The sequence below is a fragment of the Amphiura filiformis genome, chromosome 1, assembly GCF_039555335.1.
Source record: "Amphiura filiformis chromosome 1, Afil_fr2py, whole genome shotgun sequence".
Classification (NCBI taxonomy): domain Eukaryota; kingdom Metazoa; phylum Echinodermata; class Ophiuroidea; order Amphilepidida; family Amphiuridae; genus Amphiura; species Amphiura filiformis.
In genome coordinates, this window is record NC_092628.1 from 84,915,096 (window position 1) to 84,930,392 (window position 15,297).

Sequence of the window (15,297 nt, forward strand, 5' to 3'; positions counted from 1 at the left end):
TATAAGTGGGGAATGTTAATTATCAAGTGATATTTTTTATATTTGTTCTTAAATATGAGAGCAATTAAAGCAGTGATTTGATTTAAGAACTTGGCCAAAATTTAGTACTGGGCTTATACCTGAGTGCACCCTTGTTCCCAGAATGTTTTGAAAAATAGGGGTGGGCTTATAACCGAAGGTGGGCTTATACCCGGGTGGTTACGGTACTACCAAAGATGTTATACCCAAAGATTACCCACTCAAAATTGCACCATACATAACACTATGGTAAATCTACTATCTTGGTTGTCACTCATGGAGGCCACTTTAATATACTTCTGGCATATATCGGCAAGAAGCTGAAATCAAACGATAATTTGAATGTTTCAAAGGTTTACGCACTCAATGCTTAGTGTGCATATTTGACACAACGTATTACACACTACGCGCAAACGCAAACCACAGTTTGCATTGAAGTTTTCCCGGGCTCATTAAGTGACAGAGTCGGTACTCTTTGATTCTACCTCATTGACTAGTGGTGTGCTAAAGTTGGCCAGAGTGCCGTCTGATTTGATCTTAAATAGTTATGCCCAGAGAGTTCTGCCATTTGTCACAAGAATCAGGGTAAATAGACAAAAGGTAAAGCTTTGCAAAAACATTGCACTATCAGGCAGATTGATCTAGTAGCTTTATGGGTCACATTAAAGAGTGCTTTTACAAAACTCATTCCTTCTACCAGCTCTAGGTTTCTCTTTTACTATGTTGGGCCGCCACATAATGAACCAATAATTCATCAAAAGGTAAATGTTTTTTTATTAAATTGTGGACTAAAGTCAACAAAATATTCAATTTCAAATGTGATCACCTGCGTCTCCTCCTGGGATATAATGGTTGTTTGATTGTGACCAAGTATCAGGACAAAATGAGGAATATGGTTCTGGTAGAATATAAGAAAAGCAGGTTTCAGATTCAGACACTCTATTGATCCACAATAGAAACTGATGTTCTGTGCCATTACCCGGCTAATAGTGGTGGAAGTTTCGCTGGAATTTATCCTTCTTGAGGAAGGTTAAAACAGAAGCAATTATCCAGCGAATGCCAATGCAAACTCACATTGTTCCGACAGACTGTGCATACAGGGGAGAAACCATCAATTTATAATGTAAAAAGATGCACAAGATTGATGAATAAATCAGAAATCATGGGTGAAAATCATCCTGATTTAGTGTGACAACCCAATGTGTAAGCTTGCAATATTTATCAGCATATGGTATAAAATGTACAAATTGGGCTATTCCTCAAATTTACATTAAATTTACGATCATGGATTCCACCAAGGTCAACCCAAAATGCTTTCCAAGCATATGACCTTTCTCCAGCAAAGTCATGAAGTATAACGATCGGGCCACAGTGGCTTGTATTTTCCGGATAACAGTCACCAATAGAAATTGGCCATTAGCCGTCATTCTCCGCTACCGGTGAACAATTCACTGGAAAATTTTCTGATGTTCAATAGAAACATACTATATGAGAGTGAGCATGACCTTAGACATACATAGCACATGCCTTGACGTAATCAAGGCATTCATTCCATGTATTTTTGCCTACCAATTATTCACCCTGGTAATGTATATTCTTTATTTGATTCCCATACTATGCCCATAACACTTTGACCAAATCAATTGCAGATGGCACAAAATACTCTTCAAACTTAGGGAACCACAGATATAGCTATACAAATCTCTGCATCACACACATCCATAATATTCTGTCAATGCTATGCAACTTTATGCAACACCTGCAAAGCTATCAGTTTGCAATTTAAAGAGACCGCAGGTCTAATTTTAGTGATCATATGCAGCGATCACAGAAAAGATACTATATGTATCCCATAGTATTGCCAAAAATTTCATTCTCATCACTTTCTTTGTTTTTTTTAAATAGGCAAGTATTGCTGAGACATCCTGTCTTAAGTTCTAACAACCATTTCACAACCTTCACTCATCAGACCAAAAACTCTATATGATTTATAAACTATGTCGCAAGGGAAAAATAAGGACACTTGACATATACTGCCCAATTATTTGGGTTTTTTTGTTGTTTTTTGGGGGGGAGGTAAGGGTCCTGATGCCCTGATGCATCCAAGGTAGATCAAGTCGAAATGCACTATAAGAGAACAAATGAATATGCTCACTGCTATACCTTGATTCATAACAAAAGTAGGCGGACAGACATTGTCATGTAAATATAAACATGCTAAAAATAACCCACGCCAGATCACCATCTGAATACACATACAAATTAAACAACACAACTCTGACAGAAACCAAAAGCCACACCTATCTGGGTGTGAATATTACAAGTGATTTAACATGGAACTCACACGTGGGGAACATAACAGCGAAAGCCAACAAATCGCTGGGATTCCTGAGAAGGAACCTGTATGCATGTACCAAAGAGATCAAAAACATGGCATACAAAACATTGGTCCGCCCCATCTTGGAATACAGTTCCTCGGTTTGGGACCCACACACGCAAACCTTAGTGAAGCAAATTGAAGCTGTCCAAAACAGGGCAGCCAGGTTTGTTTCCGGGAAATACTGTAGACACATGAGTGTAACAGCTATGAAAAAGGACTTAAACTGGGAGGAACTTGAAACTAGAAGGAAGGTGGCCCGCCTAATAACATTCCATCAAGCACTAGCGGGTCAACTCGCCATTCCGGCACGAAAAATTCTGCGCCCAGTCCAACGGACTACAAGACATACAGCACCAAAAGCAAACAATTTTACTCCTATTGCAGCCAACAAGAACTGTTATAAGCAGTCATTTATTCCACGTACACTGGTACAGTGGAACAGCCTACCTAGTCACATTACAACCATCGAAAAGAAAGAAGAATTCAAAACAGCAGTCAGAAACTACTACAACTTTTACTAATCTCCTCAATGCGCAGACCCGAACCCCTGCTCGTCTGACCCTCAATAGAGGGTGTTGGGCAGTATACGCAAGAAGAAGAAGAAGAAACCAAATGGAGGCCAGAATGGACGCTACACCATTTTTCTTTTTCCATGTTAAGAATATAATCCATCCTTCCAATAACAATCTGACTGAAATCTTCCTTTTTATCAATTCTGTATATGTTTCTCCACAAGTTTGTTCCTGTTTCCTCCAATTCTATAAATGCCACCCACAATGTAACCTGCACAAAGCTTTTGGAGACAAATCTAATTAGTAGGTAGAAAAAAATATTTTTGTTCTTTACAACTTTCTTTCAGTTTCCTCCAATTCTATGAATGCCATTTACAAGTAACATGGACAAAGCTTTGCAAGCCAAATTGAATTAGGAGGTGCAAATAAAATGTCACTCAGTCACAGAAGTAACCCGACCTAAAAAATCAGACTGATGATATCATTTGCAAGTTACACACTTTGTGTGTAATCAGGGATATGGTGTAATGTACTACATGTACAGTGATAGAAATGCCTTCTAACCATCTTACATGTTCTACCGCAAAACAGGTATTCACACACCAAAAACAACCTTTATGTGGTTTTTGGTGAATACCTGTTTTGCAGTAGGTGGATGATGGTGGTTGGTAGTAACATTACCCTACACTACCATGAATAGTCATTGACCATCCAAAAGTTGTTTCTACTGGACCCACTGCCAGATAATTTACTGCCTGTTACTGTGTATCACCAAAAGCAGAGGAACATTATGCCAAATGATAAAACTGCTGTATGTCAATGTTTCGTGAATGTTAATTTATCAACCAAATCTACTGGGTATGTTGATTACTGAATTGCAACCAGAAATACTCCTTCACTAACATTGGCACAGTATACTGGGATTTGTGCAGAACTCTTTAACCTACAATTGAAACAGACTCCTTGAAAATGCCTCAGCCTACAGGAGTTGAATGAAAGATTCCCACAGGTGAGGTGGTGTTTTTTCTTTCTTTTTAGCTGCAAAAGGAGAATGTGAGAATAAAAAAATCCAAAATGTCTTTGATGATTTGAATGATTGAAATGAAATGAACACTGACAAAAACAGATCAGTAAGTTGAAAAAAGAGAATATACCATGTAAAAATTGCTAACTGTGTTACACCCACCTAAAGTTATGTGAAAAAGTTAACTGGTACATACCTGTAATTGGGAGGATCATCCAACAATTGATCCCTAAATGCCATTTAATATACAACATCAGTAAAGGCAAAATGACAAATACTGTGCAATGCTGATTGATTTCAAATTAATTTTCTAAAATTCTACACAAGTGACTACTAATATTAGAAACCTTCATACTGCCCAAAGGTTGAACAGGAAAACAAAAACAAGAACACACTAACAAACATACAAACAAAAAAGAAACTGAGGTTTGCACTTACCAACTACATTTACTAAAATATGATAAAGAAACACATTTATACTGTTAACTATCTACACAGATTTTAAACCAGATCCATTTGGCCCAACTTGATCCACATCAAAGGTGAAGTCATTCAGAGGGCTGCACACTAACATCAAAGGAATCTTTTGCTGTTGTAAATATTTTCAGAGTTACGTTGTTCCAAATTGATCTGGATTTTTAATACTTTGTGTACATAGTCTCAAAAATGGCAAGCAAGTGTGAATTCAACATGCTCCCCCCCCCATCTGTGACACAATAAAAGAGGAATGAGTTACTGCCAATAATTATCATTCACACAAATGCTACAATATGATCCAAACCCCATAAAAAGTGGACTTTTAGTTACAAAGAGTGATTCTTTAACTTTAAAAAGAAAGTACAACATAACAATGTATCACTCTATACCAAAATGAGTGAAATTAAGACTCATTCCTCTTGATCGTTTCACACATATGCTTTCACTAAGTTGGGACAATTTAATTTAAGGAAGGCAGTATGGAGAACATGGATATTCCACTGTTACTGCTGAAAATACTGATACAAATACCAACACTTTCAGCACATAATTGAACATTCAAATTGCTTGCAATGACACATATATCCTAAGCATTACATGTAGAGATGACACACTTGCCTTTGGTCAGATTAGGACATTACACCAGGATGGCAACTCCAGTATAAAGTCACCACACCCATCAACATCAATGACTTGGTGTGTCATACATTGGTTATTCCTGGTCTTGCATATATTTTGCTAGTACAAGCACCCAATACAAAGTTCCAATACAAAGTTTCAATGCAATTTTCTACATTACCCTTGCAGAAAACCCCACCAGATTCACAAAGGGGTGTACCATATGAAATATTTCATGCAATAATACAAAGCATTTTTGTAACTTGTGAAGCAAGCAAGCTAGCAAAAATATACTGAAAGCAGTTAGGAAGCTCTCAAACCAATAACAATTTACATAATTAACGATAATAATAATTAAGTGAAACTATAAATGAATACAAAGAATTCAGTGATTTCAACACAACAGCTGAATTGGGCTATCCCATTTGAAATCCATACACCCCTTATGGCAGATATGACCTTAATCTCCCACACAGGGAGTGTAAATTTCAAATGGGGCCACCTATTCAGGTAATCCCATTTCAAATTCCCACTCCTGGTGTGGAATAGTAAGATCTGGTCTGCCATAGGAGTTGTATGGACTTCAAAAGGAATAGCCCATTCATGTGGAGTTAGTGTAGTGAAAAGAAAACAAGAGACTGTTTGTTAGGCACTCACAGAAGATGGGACACTCAAAGACAGTGAGATAACGTGGCACCAATTTGATTTCCAAGGAAGGGAGGTCTTGAGGTAAATAATTTGCAAGCAATATTGAATCTCCTTAATATGAACATCTCAACCCATCTGGGCCTTTTTAATTAAAAATTGGTACACTATGAAGTTGCAGCTTTTAACAAGTGAGAACAACTATTTTTTGCAACCTTGTGTATTTAGATCGTAAGAGCACACATGCGCCAAAAAGATGTCTTAACTGAAAATCAAACTAAGGAGCTATGACTAGCATGAACGAGGCTTTGATGTTGCAAACATATAGTGGGCCATTTCATATAATGGCATATCATAACACTATTTACATATATCCTACATCTATGTGTGAAAAAAATGAGGATACAAGTAGATAAATTAATTAGAGCGTTTAACTCCAACTCTACAATTGTATGCGACCTGTTTTGAAACAGATGTTCTCTGTCGTCTCTTCATATACAATGAATTGTCCAGGCTCCTAACATGCAGCATAATAGAGTGAGAGTGCCATGCCTAATGTTATTGTGCAGCCAGGCATTTAAACACATCATATCAATCAACCTATCTAATTGGCAAAGCATTTTTGCAAGGTAAGCAGGGAAAGCCAGTGTCATCCGTTATATTTAATTGTTATTTGCTGTGTACGTCTATATAGCCTTCCTTTCTGTCAGGCTACTTCTGTGGTTGTGTACGGGTGTATGGACATCTACGAGTTACAAGACATACCCTAGAGGGGGCTACATACCTTTATAAAGGACTTTGCCTAAAACTGGTCCTCCCATTATGGGGGTGTAGTTTGTGTGTTTTTATTCGGGTGTGTTGGGGTGAATTATTTTTGGAGATGCAGCCGAACCCATAATTCCAAATTTTACCGATGAGGACACATTATTTGGGTGTTTACTGCAAGAGCCTTTATTTCTATTTTATTACCACAAAAACAGAATGATTTAAAAAGAAAATATCATTTTAAGTGAGAATTTTTAGAGAGAATGTGTAATATTTTCCTGTATTTCAGATACTATTAGGGTACATTATGGCGAATAATACGCCCTCACTTGACACATTTGGACCAATCACAGTGTGTGATTTTGAATACTGGAGAGTAGAGGTAATAGAATACCAAATAAAATTCTATACAAAACCATAATAAAACATACAAATGAAAGTAACAAAAGAAAAAAAATAATTTAAGTTATTATATATCTGATGGCGTCCTTGAAATTGAAAGCGTGGCTTTAGTTCAAATGTTTGCTGCATGTGTTCAGTACCCTACTTTTAGATTACACTGTGCCTTGGAAAAGGGAAGCACATTTAATGAAAATTGACATCGTTCATATTATGCTTTCCCATTTGAGTGTTGTATGTATTTTGCAAACTATATCTGTATAACCAAATCCGAGTCTGCGTTTTTGTGTATATGCCAGGCATTATGTATGCCGTTGTGCGTGTAAGGGTGCTTTTATAAAGACCTGCAAATGAGGATTCACACCCGAAAACTATAACCGAGGACACATAACATTTGTGGACATCCATGGTTCCTTATCCCTACCAGTGTACTGCAAACAATGTAAAATGTATATAAAACCATTTCTTATTTGTCGGTGTAGAGTCATATCTTGGACGTGTGTACGCACTTTTCTTCTTTCGAAGAAGATTAAAATTGCTTCGTTCAACGAAGCTAAAAAGGTTGTTTCGACGAAGGAATACTTCGTTTGACTTGAAGCTAATTTTGTAATGTACGCGCTTGCTTCGATTCGACGAAGGAAAGTGATCATGTGACAAGTGACCTTTGGCGGCTTTAATAATACCCGGGCGTTAATAGTTTTGTTCGAGCTTCGTTAATTTTTATGAAATGTGTACAGTGTCTTCGTTCAGTGTAATGTGTACGAATGCTTAATTAGTTAATCAAGATTAACTTATCTTCGTCGAATGAAGAAATTTTCTAATGTGAACAGGGCCTTGGTTGGTGATAGTAAAAAGTTGATGGCTCCATGGTTTGGAGCTTAGCTTTGAGTGTACAAGGTGATTAGATATGAAAACACTGTAGGTCCTTGTTTACAAGTAGGTCTTAACAAGTCTGTGTTTGTGAAGGTATGGGTGGGATGTGTCTGTCTATGGCTTCCCTTTAATTAATGCTCATTGTGCAATAATTAGTGCTCTTTGAGGTACGGCCTGATGTAATAAATGCATCGATTTGTCAGGCTGTATAAATGCACAAACACGCTAATAAGATCGGATTATTTTCAACCATACTTATGAGTCTTGTAATTTCCTGTGATATTATTTTTATATGGGTGGGTTTTTAAGCTGTAAGCTGTTTTCAGATGACATTGAAGTTATTTAAATCTTACAATTTCTTTTTCCTGTTCAATATCCAAACGTGGTGCTAATTTTTGAATGTGTTACATTACGTTAACAGGCATTTATAGGTGCTATTCCCCAATATAACCGTGGCGCTTACAAAGATATAAACAGACATAGTTAAATACAAATATCAGTCAATCTGGGGCAAGAAATTTAAACAAACACATGATTCTTTTAAGACTTAATGCGAAAATGTGTTGTTTTTATTCTGTATTCAAGCATTTCCTTTATTGCATCTGCATTCTTTCCATATAAAGATAATGCATTCAAAACTATTCAACTTTTTGTATTTTGCATTTATCATTTCAAAATATTGTTTTAAATTGCTTCATTTGTGATTGCCAAATATAAAAACAGATTGAATTTCAAAAACAATAAATTCTTTTAAAAGCTACATTTTATTGCATTATTTTATATACATAATAACTCACACAGCTTTCCCTATTTTATAAAGCTTTCTTTATTTCAAGATTTTACAACAGACTTGAGTGTGTGTCTAAAAAGTGAAGGGCCAGAACTTCAATCTTTGAAAAGTCAGCATTTTAATACCTGTTATATTATGTTGCGCAATAACTTGCATAAACCAAAATATTTGCAACTTTTATAATTCATCACTTTATTTTTAACAAAGTCATATTTTTCACCAATTTGAGATTTTTGCCTCAATCAGCTCTTCAGCATGAGAGACACCTGCAGTAAAAATGCCCAATTCCACACTCACACTTAAGTAGGGTAGCCAAATCAAAGCAATAATTGCCTAAGTCAAAAAATTATGAAGGACTTCGACTTAAATATGACTTGGGTAATTATTTTAATAAGGTTGTATGCTATTCATATGTTTGCATCGAATGTAGCGATATAGTTTTGCGGCTGTATATCAAATGCAGCAATATATACAGACAGCAAAAGAAAAGGGACCAGTTTTTTCACCCTTGTATATCCTGAATGAAAGACAGATGGTTGAACCAGCAGCCAATAGCTGAATCATTTAGCTTGGATTTAAGACCTTATTTGTTGAAATCAGTCAAGAAATGAAGACACAATGATCCAAAATCCCAAGGAAGATACAAATTCAAAAGTTTGTTCCATTGCATACTTTATTGGTTTGTAGGCAAAGCGTTCTCTACCAACAAAACTAGCGCATGCTTTCCATTCGCTGTCGTAGTGCACGTTAGAATATGACGGTTGCTAGGTCAACTGGCTCACGCTTTCCTTTGTTATGAACCACTGATCGAAATGATCACAACACAAAGCCTATGGCATATCAAAATTCGTAACAGGTGTATGAGCCTAGGCTTGATCCAGTAACCAATGGATACTAATGTGCACTACAACAGCAAATTGTTTAGAACATTAAAGTACAACTTTGTTCCTTCTTTGCGTTTTTGATCACCGTTTCTTTAATTCTCAACCGATCTCAACAAATGAGGTCTTAAATTAGAGTTTAAGGATACAGTTATTGGCTGCTGGTTTCAGTTTTGATATATTTATTTTGTTTGAGATTTACAGGGGTGAACATAACTGGTACCTTAATTCTTTTGCGATCTGTAGTTTTGTGATATAGTTTTGCAGCTTTATATCAAACGTAGCTATATATAGTTTTGCGATATAGTTTTGCAGCTGTATGTTGGGGTTAATGGCCACTTGCTCCCTGGTAATTCCAAACCACCATTTCAAAACAAAAATAATAGTTGTAAGTGAAATTATATCCAGTGAAATCAAATGACACTTATAAAAAGATGGATTTAAAAAAAGATTAATATTAGTAAATCTGACATCACAACTGATTAGTGGACATCGAGTGTTAAAAGTATGATTTCTTTAGGTCCAGTGCCACATGAACAATACACACACCAAAAAATTAAATTAAAAGAAAAATATTTAGAAAATATATAAATATTGTGTTAGTTTGTGCTTAGAGGTGAGAGACAGGTGTTAATATACCCACTGATCCAAATGGCCACTAAAAAGACACAAAAATTAGCCCAAAAATAACATAAAGTTAAGATTTTTGTCTTGCCTACCATTTTCAGTTCCATTTTGGTCAACATGATCAGTTCCATTTTGGTCAACATGATCAGAATTCTCAATGACAACCTGTCTCTGAACACCTGTCGTTATATCAACGGGATCATCGTTGTTGATACTTGTAGTGGTATTGTTTTCCTGCTGTTCGGTGGGTTTAGGGGCGGGGTTCTCTGCATTGGTAGTACTGATGGAAATGCTATTGTTGGTAGTAGTAGTGGATGTGGTAATGGTTGTGGCAGTGGCGGCATTGGCGCACCGCCATTGCTGGTAGCATTTGGAGAAGCGATAGGTCCACCAGAACCTGCAGTAATAGGGGCGCAGGCAGTCTCGCGAGTGGCAGCTGCCATCATGCTAGCGATATCCATGCCGGTGTCCTTACCCTTGCCCGAGTCCTTAGACTTGCCTCCATTAGGCGCTGCAGCCACAACTTGACCTGGAGGGGTTTTCTTGACAAAGGAGAGGAAGAGGTGACGGCATAGAGTTTCAGGCATATCAACATCCAGATAGGTCTCCATAAACAGCTTGAATCCATCATAATTGATAGGCTGCAAAAAACAACAAAGCAGGGAGTGAAGAAAATCAAAAGTTATTATCAAAGTACTATATAACTTAGTGACTTTTCACATATGTGATGCGATCAAGCAAAACAAGTTGTTTGTACAGCAAAATCAAAACTCAGTTTTGAATTTCTTTTTATGTGCCTTTGCAAAGATTTATTTTGATGAGAACTCAATCACAATTGGACTTTTGGATATGTTTATGTTGCAAAGAATGTTGAATACTGTTTAATTAGCTGTCTTATAATATCAATATTAAAATTCAAACTCCTCAGGGGCTATGCAATAATTACGAGCCCGGGGGGGGGGGGTAAAATTTCCAAACAGCTCGCCAAAAATCGCTTGCCCCCCCCCCCTTGGCCTGCCAAAAAATCTTTGCCCCCCCTCTTGAACATACCAAATTTTTGGGATCCCAATTTGCAAACCTTAAATGGTCTCTATGTATGTTGCGAGGGCAGCGAGCAGGAAAATTTGCATATTTTTCGAAGCCCTGCTTAGGGCGTGTTGTTAAAAGGCGCCCCATGAATGTGTGCCAAAAATCGCTTGCCCCCCCTCTTGTCTTGCCAAAATTGCTTGACCCCCCCTTGCTCGCCAAAAAATTTCTTGCCCCCCATTTTACCCTCCCCAGGACTCATAATTATTGCACAGCCCCCTCAGAAATATTGTGTAAAAGACTCATAATTTAAATATAACTCTCTTATGGTAAAAATACATAATGATAATGGTAATCCTATAACTGCTGCTTTAAATTGCATGTTTTATAAATGAATTTGATAGTCACCATACATGTATGAATTAGTGGTTCCTTAAATAATTATTTAGATGCCTCAAACAATAATCATGTTTATTTTATTGACATACCAAAACATTTGATGATTGTATTTCATCAAAAAATAAATAAATAAAATAAGATGTAAACTTTTCTTACAATTAAATGGGGTTGGGTTTGGATACAAGTTTTAGGGGTAAATTATACCCCCACCCTGCCCATAGACTCTAGAAAGAACTCCTAGAGTCTATGCCCTGCCACTGCTGATGGGTGTTGCATAACATAATGTACACACATTTAGTTAATATCAGCCTAGAGTCAGATCCCCAAATGTGACGCGATCAAGCAGAATCAGTCGGAATTCGGAAATATTGATTTTGAGATACAGGCAAACAAAGCAAATATTTCGTTTTGTTTCTTTTTGTTTTGGAACCTCTTTAATTGCTCATATCTTTAGAACTAGTCGTTCAATTTCAATGGGGTTTTCTGCAAAATGCAGCTTTGTAAATGCTTTTTACTATCCTATAAAAAACTGAAAATTTAATATTTCCGAGTTCCGACTGATTTTGCTTGATCGCATCACAAATGTAGGTTAACATAGTGGGACTTCATCATTGCTGAATCATTAATGCAAACAATTTAGATAGATATACATACTTCTCATTTATCATATGGTTGTAAATAACTAATGATCAGTGTTCGAATTTAGGAAAAATAAATGGTTGTCCCATGGACAACCAGATTACAATTTCTGGTTGTCCGTCTAAGTTTTTGGTTGTCCGTAGGCCTACAAATGTGACTTTTGGCTAGTATTTTTGGTTGTCCGGCGACTTTTTTAGTTGTCCCGGGCAACCGGACAACCAAAATTTCGAACGCTGCTAATGATGCACAGTGGCATAGCCAGGATTTTGGAACCGAGGGGCACAACTTATAAATGTACCGACGGAAATATTTTTTGCCGACGGAAGTTGTGATTTGTTGACCCAAAATTTTTTTGCATGGTTTGAAAAACTGAAGAGCAAAAAAAAAAAAAAGGATTATAGGCGGAACCAACATAAAAACACCAAATTTGTGTGTAAAATTCAATTTCATTCACAATTTTTCATCATTTTTTTTATAATTCTCCCCATTTTTTCTTTCACCCTGGGTATAAAATAGTCTATTGTTAACCCAATTTTTTTTTCACCAACGTCTTCCGTCTACTGACGGCCTTACATGAACCGGCGGCCATGATGAGTGGGGGGGCCATGGGGCACCAGCCTCCCTGCCCCCCTCCCCCACAGGCTACGCCACTGATGATGCATCTAAATCTACATGAGGATTATTATACCAACTTCGGAAAATTGCTGAACTTATTGCTGAGACCTATGCATACACATTAGGGAAATATCAATTTTAAAAGAGGGAAATTTCATGTGTTCAGGGTCTAAGAATTAAGTGGGATTGTGTATACATTTTTAAAGCACACACCAAGTTATTTTCTAATCATTGCAGCTACTAACAGTACACAAGTCCATTTTTGATGTGTTTCAGGCTTTGTAGGAATGGGTCACAGATGTGTCAAAATGAGCCAAAATCTGTTTCCTGTAGCTGATCTGAAAACCAAAATGCAGTTTGTTACCTTAAAATTATTAGAATCAGGATTTATGGTAAAATATGCATCAAATCATAAGGATTTTAATAAATGTCAAAACCAGTGCAGATAGGTTAAACATTTAAAGGTACATATTGGTTTTCATTTATTAATTTCATATTGCTTGCCAAAAAATATCTTTTGAAAAATGTTGCCATTCATTTTTGCCGGAAACATAATTTTGTCTGCATTCCTCAAATGAAAATAATAAAATGCAGTAACATTGTTCCAGAAAACAAAATGTGTATGGTTTGCAGGAAACAACTTGGTTCAACAGCTTAAGGTGATATTCTCAAGCAAAATGTTTTTTTATGTGCAACAATATTTCACAATTTTGAATTTGTAGTTTTTATGCTTGCAAATATTTCTTTTGCACAGAGCAGGCAAAATGTATAAATTTCAGAAAAATTACATGCCACGAAGCAGAGACGTGACAATAGAACTTTTTGAATGACCCTCGTATATTGAGGCAAAATCCTTGAAGATTTTGCTTCAGAAATTCTTAAAGGATGCAGGAGAACATTTTGAGATTTTGAGAGAATCAGACAAAAAAATTTGTTCACAAAAATGTTTTGAACCATCCTAATCTTTACACTTCAAAATTATTTTGACCATTTTGTAAAAAGAAACATCCCAGCAGAGGGAATTTTATTTGCTTTGAGACCTTTCAAACATACAGCTACTGGACTTTCCCTCATTTTACCCCTGCATCTATATAGCTAAGGCAATGACTACACTGGCTACACCCTTCCCTGAAAACATTCATCACTAGCTCAATACAAGCCAGCATCATTCCCTTTTCACAGAACTAAAGCCTGACTCAAATGTACATTCGGTCATAACCCACTTTAGAACCCCAAAGCCGGAATTGAATAGTGACCAACAATTCCTTCCCCAAAGGAACTCTTCATCGCCAAATACACTAGACTTGTCAAACATGTCATTTTTCAACTTGATTATATATATCTTGAAATGCCACATATGAAAAGAGGCACTTAACTGTGACAACAATGATCTATTTTTCGATATCCTATTTATGATGGAAGTTTGAGTCACTCTAAAAACAAAAGAAAAGGGAATCTGCTTTACGTCTGATTTTCTCCTTGCATGTTCATGACAGTGCAATTAGTAGCTCAAAATGGCTAAATTGATTCAATGTGCTACCCTTATTTTCAGAAGTCTTACACTATGTACATCAGAATGGTAAAAATATAGGCCTTTACTATATCATCTACATGTTGCAATTCTTATGTCTGCTATTTGATCAGTTATAGCAGCAACAATACAGCACCAAGTGCCTCTGCACAATGTAAATTGCTCATTTACAAATAGGCCTAATTAGTCGCAATTAAATATCAACTATTTTCCAAAGAAGACAATGCAGGTTATTGCCATTTGAAATGATGGGAAAGACAAATATTGAGACTATTATTCTACAATTTTATGAGAAAAAAATTCACATTTTGATAAAATATTTCCTCATTACCAAATGATCTACCAAATTAAATGAGTTATATATATATGGGGGTTGGAAGTGGACCGATCAAGCACAAATGGAAGTAAAATAATTTCCATGTATGGGTCATGATCAATTTTGTTTTGGTCCAAAGAAATTGCTTCCTGTGATATTTCCTCTATAGCCTACATAGGTCTGACAATAGCACGTGTCTACAGGATGTCCGTGTTAAAATTGTAAACAACACCACAATGCAGCCACATATCCCATAGGAAGCAGCGGAAGATTGTATTTATACTCTGTGATCAAAAATTTTATATAAGAGTTTGTAAACATTGTTATTTTTGGAAAGATTAAACAGTTACCCAACACGAAGTGTTACAATAAAAATAGACAATGTGTAAATGAAATCCCAGCGGGCATACAACCCAACTGAATAAGGCAAGGAAATGTGCCAGCATGAGATTCGAACCCACAAACTTCTGTTGTCTAGTTTAATGCAGCACTTTGGGTTGGTTCACTCTTTCCTATATTCAGTTACCTTTTGTAGGGAGAGAGTCATTTCCAATTGTGTTTATTTGTTCTTGTGCAGGATGCGTAACCCCATTACCTACTTTATTCTGTTGAGTGATTTACTAAATGATGCTGGACATGTAATGGTTCTTCCTTAGTTTATTATTAAAATAAATTGTTACCACAAAGCAATAATACCATAACCTAATTATCACCCCCAGATCTTAAGGGATCTGGAATGAGCGTTTTGAGCGTTTCGACAGT

General features: G+C 36.4%; 1 protein-coding gene across 1 annotated transcript in view; it reads right to left on the bottom strand.

Moving 5' to 3' along the window:
• The window catches only part of LOC140155419 (diacylglycerol kinase beta-like), a 169,681-nt gene that overhangs the window by 58,327 nt on the left and 96,057 nt on the right, over positions 1-15,297 (bottom strand). The window contains 2 exon segments of the mRNA XM_072178268.1: positions 10,102-10,351; positions 10,354-10,650. Coding sequence (XP_072034369.1) covers positions 10,102-10,351; positions 10,354-10,650 — 547 coding nt within the window.